Source organism: Octopus bimaculoides, chromosome 4, assembly GCF_001194135.2.
Source record: "Octopus bimaculoides isolate UCB-OBI-ISO-001 chromosome 4, ASM119413v2, whole genome shotgun sequence".
NCBI lineage: Eukaryota > Metazoa > Mollusca > Cephalopoda > Octopoda > Octopodidae > Octopus > Octopus bimaculoides.
In genome coordinates this window covers 91417593-91424818 of record NC_068984.1, presented here as the reverse complement: position 1 = coordinate 91424818, position 7226 = coordinate 91417593, and the positions used below count along the sequence as shown (strand labels likewise).

At 32.9% G+C, this 7226-nt stretch overlaps 1 protein-coding gene and 1 non-coding gene across 4 annotated transcripts in view; one reads left to right on the top strand and one right to left on the bottom strand.

Moving 5' to 3' along the window:
- The window catches only part of LOC106872863 (uncharacterized), a 221158-nt gene that overhangs the window by 48684 nt on the left and 165248 nt on the right, over positions 1–7226 (bottom strand). For all 3 annotated transcript variants that reach the window (XM_052967245.1, XM_052967244.1, XM_052967246.1), the window contains exon 2: positions 1891–1947. In XM_052967245.1, the coding sequence (XP_052823205.1) occupies positions 1891–1947 (57 nt within the window). The remainder of the gene's footprint in view (positions 1–1890; positions 1948–7226) is intronic.
- LOC128247737 (U6atac minor spliceosomal RNA) lies at positions 6660–6774 on the top strand. The gene has a single exon (XR_008264098.1). It is a non-coding gene; the product is annotated as a U6atac minor spliceosomal RNA (small nuclear RNA).

Genomic DNA, 7226 nt, shown 5'->3' with positions numbered 1-7226 from the left:
ATATATATATATATATATATATATATATATACACACACATATAGAGAGAGATACACCTATTTTTTTATCTTTTACTTGTTTCAGTCATTAGACTGCAGCCATTTAATTTCCTATCATAGATGGGCAAATTTGCTATCTTACTATAATGGGCATTATGTCCATCGGTCTGTCTCTTTGTCTGTTCCCTCTTCATGGCTGGACCAATGGTTATGATATTTTTCGGTATTACAAAGATGGTTGTCAGGAAAGTCTTTAGCATTAAGAAATCAGAAAGTATGGTTATTTCAAGGATATTGATTTTTGAATTGATAAACCACCTTTGCATTTTTATTAAAAATTCACTGACCGTGAGTAAACTCTGGATTTTCATTGCATAATTTGTGGCCCCATTGTAGATACAAAGAGGGTTGTGAGGACGGTTAATAGCGAAAATAAAATGGAAAAAGTGTGTGCCAGTATATAGTGTGTGTGATTATTTAGTGGTTATTGAAGTATATCAGTCTCGAGCAGGATTCAAAACATCTAATCAAAGTGGTTGTTGTTTACATCTCAGTTTTGTCAATCAAAATAACCCATGGTACCAGAACATCCAGACATTATTCGTATAGAACAGTGACAGGTAAGTCTTAGTTTGATTTTTAGCAATCTTAAAGATTCCGCTCATGCATTCACAGCAAACAAGGCACAGGGCCAGACTTTAGATCATGTAAGTATATTTTTACCCACTCTGATGTTTACACACGGCCAGTTATACATCTCTCTGAGTAGAACAACAAACTCCAGTAATTTGAAAATTAGTGTCAACCAAACAGAAAATAATGTCTACAAAGAAGTTTTGTAATCATATTGATATTATCGAAAGGAATATGATTCATAATTTAAATAAGGAAATTTGTGAATTTTGAATAAAGAGTATAAACAAGTGTAAAATAATGTAAACAACTAAAATAAAAGTACATCTAAATAACGTTTTTTTCTGAATACTTTCTATGTAGTGGTTGAAGGAAGTTCTGGCTTTTTCGTTAGGAATGGTCCACATAACCATTCATGATACAGAGGCTGGAGCCTATTTCAGTTTGAGAGTGAATCGTCATCACATGTCACTTAGTCGGAAACACATCATATAGCTGCAATAGAATGCTGTATCACCAACAATAATGTGATTTCTCTAAGACATCATCCAGTAATCTATCAAGTCCATTTACACATTTCTCAATACACACTGCTGTTATGACTTCCTTCCCTCATTTTATGCCTCCATTGTAGATGGGTAGATTTGCTAGTATATATAATCTATGAATGTTACATGAATGATAATACTTTGAAAAAAGAGTGAAATTGATAAAATGTACAGAATTAACAATAAGAACTTAGTTTCATTTTGATTAAAATACAGACAACTTCAGAGTGAAACATTTCATTACAGCCCACCTGCATTAAGCATCTCTGACTGTTACTCACTCTGTGGTTTTAGTTTCCATTGTCCAGCATGACCAATTCATTGCATTTTATTATATGTAAGATAAGACAAGAAAGCTGAATGAACTTTCAAATACAAAAGACAAACAGAACAACTGAGACACTATTATAGCAAGATAGTAGAAACACTGTTGAATAATTTAGAAAACTATTTCATTAAGAATTATTGAGACAAATGCAAAAAATAAACAGAAAACCTCCAGCTCATGTTGAATGATTTAGAAAGTATAATCTCATAAACTGGAAATATATATATATATATATATACAAGAAGATACATAGCATTTTATATATATTGATACTTGTAAAGTTTTCAAAAGTAGTGTATTCGATGAACTAATTTTGTGATTAATTCAGATAGCTTCTATTGTCTGTTAAAGAAATAATTTAAGTACATAACAGATAACTTACGAAAACTTCTGGATTTTTTACCGGGAGGTTCATAACTAAATTCATTGTCAAGAGGCCCTGTAAAAATAAATAAATAAAATAAAATTAATAATTTGTAATCAGTGACTATTTCGTCCTCTTTCCCAGAAAAAAACAAAACAAAACAAAAACAAAATAAATACTTATCTAACAACATACAGAAATAATTTCAAATATAACATATTCACTAGGTTCAGTGTGAAGACTTAAACCAAAGTTCTAACTGCACTAAAGACTTTAATCACCTTCACATCTTCTGTACCTTTCTCTTTAATCTTTATGCAGTAAGGTGTTAAGTTTGGCAGAATTGTTAGAGCACTAGGCAGAATATAGCATTATTCATTTTGATGCTTCACACTCTGATTTGAAATCTACCAAGGTCAAATTGGCCGTTCGTCCTTTCAGAGTTGAGAAAATAAAGTATTAGTCCTTTAGTATTAGTCAGTCAGTGGCGGCGGCGTCCTCCTCCTCATCATTATCATCATTCTCTTCCTCCTCCTCCACTCCCACCTTCTTTTTCACAGACATCAACTATAATCACACCTGGAAATAGATGAGCCCCACACCAGGAGCGAGATGTATCTGAATGACCAGGACACATCATATGTCTTGGAAAGAAGGAAAGCTCCAAAAAAATCATTATACATAGTATTCAATACTGAATATTTTCTTTTAATGAAATTTCTGTCCTAAAGAAACAACAAAATTATTTCATTTTATTTTAACTACAATCTTTTTTGTCTTCTTTACCTTCCATGACAAAAACATCCTAATGAATTTCAAAAGAAACTACAATGCTTGCTACATTCATAACTGAATACAAAGTAGTAACATAACAGTTTAACCCTTTAGCATTTAAACTGCCCAAACCCTGCTCAAATATTCTCCCTGTTTTATGTTCAAACTGACCAAATCTGACCTCACATCTACTCTACAATGTCATTCTAAAAATAAACCATTACATCATTGAAATCTAAAAGCTATAAAACAATGCATAATTAATTCAAAATAATTTGAATAAATAAGCATTACATTTGACAGAGTAATCTGAATTCTAAAGGGTTAAAAACTGTGCTTTAAGTCAAGAAGTTGAAATGAAATCTACATCTCAGTGCTACTAACATCAAACAAAGCAAAAGTATAATGATGTTTTTGTTTTGTTGTTCCAAAATGATAAAAATGACCAAATATCAATGGTGAAAAAATAATTCAACTACACACAAACAAATTATGTAAGCACAAAGCTATATATTGGGTTGACAAGAAAGTAATTTCGTTTTTTGCAAATAGATAGTTAGGATTTTTTTTTAATGACTTTTGTCAATGTTATGACTTTTTTCTTTTGACATTTGATAGCCACTACTTTTAGTTTACTTTATTCTTTTATTTGTTTCAGTCATTTGACTGCAGCCATGCTGGAGCACCACCTTTAGTAAAAAAAAAAAATACTGACCTCAGGACTTATTCTTTGTAAGCCTAGTACTTATTCTATTGGTCTGTTTTGCCAAACCGCTAAGTTACAGGGGTGTAAACACACCAACATTGGTTGTCAAGCAATGGTGGGGGACAAACACAGACACACAAACACATATATATATACGACAGGCTTCTTTCGGTTTCCGTCTACCAAATCCACTCAAAAGGCTTTGGTTGGCCTGAGGCTACAGTAAAAGACACTTGCCCAAGGTACCATGCAGTGAGACTGAACCTGGAACCTACCACACAGCCACTCCTGTGCCTATAGAAGCAAATTGTGCATAATTTTGTTTACAACTATTAGTTCAGTGTCAATTTTAACATGGAATGCGAAAACAAACATTTTCACCATATTTTGCTTTTTTATTTCCGTAAAGGCAAGGAAGCTGCTGAGGCTCACAAAGAGATATGCAAAGTTTATGGTGTTTATTACTTAACAGAATGCATGTTAGAAATGGTTTTAAAAAATCTGTTCTGACCGAATCAAAGCCATAACTGAATCTGATTGTCATATAATTGTGCAAGAGATTGCAGAGAGGTTAAATTGAACAACTGAAATCACTTAAAATGTCTTGGACTTGTCAAGAAGCTCAATATTTGGGTTCCACATAAATTAAAAGAGATTCACTTAAGACAATGAATCAATATTTGCGATATGCATCTCAAACGCAATGAAATCGCGTTTTTCTGAAACGAATCATCACTGGTGATGAAAAATGGATTGTCTACAATAACATCAATCAAAACCAATCATGGTCCAAGTGTAATGAACCAGCACAAAACACATCAAAAGCTGAATTGCATCAAAAAAGGTCATGCTGTCAATTTAGTGGGATTACAAAGGTGTTGTGTATTTTGAGCTGCTTCCAAGGAACCAAACAATCAATTCAGATGTTTACTGTCAACAACTAATGAAACTGGAAGAAGTAATAAAAGAAAAACAGCCAGAATTGGCAAATCATAAAGAAATTCTATTCCACCATGATAATACTAGACCACACACATCTTTGCTAACTCATGAAAAATTATTGGAGCTTGGTTGGGAAGTAATGTCGCATCCACCATTTAGCCCTGACCTTGCACCATCAGATTACCATTTATTTCAAAGTTTGTAAAATTCTTTCAATGGTATAATTTTCAATAATGATGATGACCTGAAATTGCACTTGCTTCAGTTTTTGGCTGATAAGGACCAGAAGTTCTATGAGCGCAAAATCATGAAGTTGCCAGAAAGATAGCAAAAAGTCATTGAACAAAATGGAAAATACAAATTGATTAAAGTCCATTCTTTACCTTGCTAATCCAATAGTTTAATGACTGTGTGTAAGCTGCAATGTTCTGATCCTGTGTAATCACAGGATATACATTTTTTATATGTAGAATTGATAAAGGTATCTTTCAGACAAAATAGAGTCCAGATAATGTCAGAATGAGTTTTAATGTATCATCAACTATTGATAATTGAATTGTTCAGCTAGGATGTTAAATAAGACCGACTAAGTAAACAATACAGGTAATGCTATCTACTAACAAACACAGAAACTAACAGACTTCAAATTCCCTTGTAAAAACATACAGATTTTTAGGTCTAAAAATAGCAATTTTCTATATAATCTTTTGGAAAAATATCTGAATTCTTTTAAGTAGAATATATTGGAAGAATTGACTATAGTTGTAAATGTTGTACAGAGTAGGCATTCCAATGCAATTCCTTTCCAAATAATCATTTAATTATAGATAATGCTAATGCTGTATTAAACCTATCACCTGTTTATGCTCAATGTTTTAAATTCTCAAATTCTTTTCAAACATCAAAGGAACCAGTTCTTACAGCCTACAAACTCACATCTATTTTTCTGTCAATATCAATTATCCAGTTTTCTCAAAATTCATGTATAATACTGCTTTTTAAACAAATCTTTGACCATGACATATAATCAACAGAAACTTTTAAGAAACTCAACCAAGCTAATTTAAATCAGCAGTTTGCACTTGCAGCAGAATTCCTTAAAGGTTTCAGGCATAACTCTTCATCACACTGATTTCTCTATTCATCTATTCAGCTGTAGCAAGAATAATATACAAGGCAGTATTATAAATTTAATCAATTTAAGACATTACCAGAATAAAATAATATACAACTGTATGAATCTCAACAAAATTGCCAAAAAAATATACAGATGCAACAGCAACATTTATTTTTATGATAATTAGTCATTATAACAGCTTCTATTTAATCAACAAATCAAATATACATTTATTTTCATTCAATTGCAATAAATGAGTCTGCTAGATACATTTGATTCTGTGTAATTTTCTTTATTGAAAACAGATCTACAGTGTGAGAATACTGGCTGACAGCAGTAAAATTGAAGGTAGTCTAATTGAGTAATCCAACATTATGATAATGAAACAACAGTACTAGTTTACTCAAACTGATAAAGCTTTAATAGTATTATTTCAGAAAATAGTTCACCCAGTGGGGGTGGGGTGCAAACTAAACAAAACGGAAGTTCATGGTTGTTCTGGAAATCTTCTTTCTTTTTCTATCTAGTGTTGATATTGGAAATAAATTGAAATTTACAACAAATATTATATAAACAGGTTAATATTGCTTCAACAAATCTTTCCACATTTTTGCATTCTTTATGTTAGTTCTCAAATCATGTAATGCTAGTGTTTGAACTGCAATACTGCATAGTAATGAGACAAAGGAATCCAATAATAAGCAAATCAGCAGGTAACCAATTGCTTGGGACTGTTCTACAACCACAGAATGGAGATTCTATTTCACTTTGTGTTACTGATCAGGGCAGGGACACAGTGAAAGAGGGATATAAATGTTTAAATCCAGCACGAAGCTGATAAAGGCATTTCCACTCATTCCATAAGACTTCAAGTCTTCACAAATGTTCTACTGGTTCCATTTTCAATCAGGCATTTGTAGAATATTGATCATTTCCCTCCCACTATTGTAAAGTGGGGGGGGGGGGTAGATTCTTTGAAAATACAGGTAAAATAGTGGATAGTATGAAACCTTTACTCAATTTTAATTTTTGTATTTGTTGACATCCACGTAATGGATGGATGCCTTTCAACAAATAGCTGCTTTTGATTTGCATCTTTGCCAGCAACATCTCTCACTGATATCAATTAGAGTGAGGTTAGCCAAAAATTAATGATTATTAATGTTTGTAGACTTGAAGTAACTAGTTATATATCAGTAGATCTTGTTGAGAACACAGTCTAGAGATCTTGTATACCAATACCTAGCCCTTATTACAAAAATGTTAGATGGTTAGCATTTCCCTTGACAAAGACTGAAGAGATAATCTGATCTTTCTAACATGTATGGGCATTGCTCTCTACTTCAGAACAACCTATTCTTATAGGTGCAGGCATGGGTGTCTGGTAAGAAGCTTGCTTCCAAACCACATGGTTCTAGGTTCAGTCCCATTGTATGGCACCTCAGGCAAGTGTCTGTAATTATAGCCTCAGGCTGACCAAAGCCTTGAGTGGATTTGGTAGATGAAAACTGAAAGAAGACCGTCGTATATATATGTATATATCAATGTGGATGTCTTCACATCTGTATTTGTCCTCCTCATCACCACTTGACAACCAGTGTTGGTGTGCTTATGTCCTTGTAATTTAGTGGTTCAGCAAAAGATGCCAATAGAATAAGTATTTGGGGTCAATTTGTTCGACTAAAACACTTTAAGGTGGTACTCCAGCACGGCTGCAGTCAAATGACCGAAACAAGTAAAAGAATATGTGTGTGTGTGTGTGTGTGTGTGTGTGTGTATGTGTGTGTGTGTGTGTGTGTGTGTGTGTGTGTATGT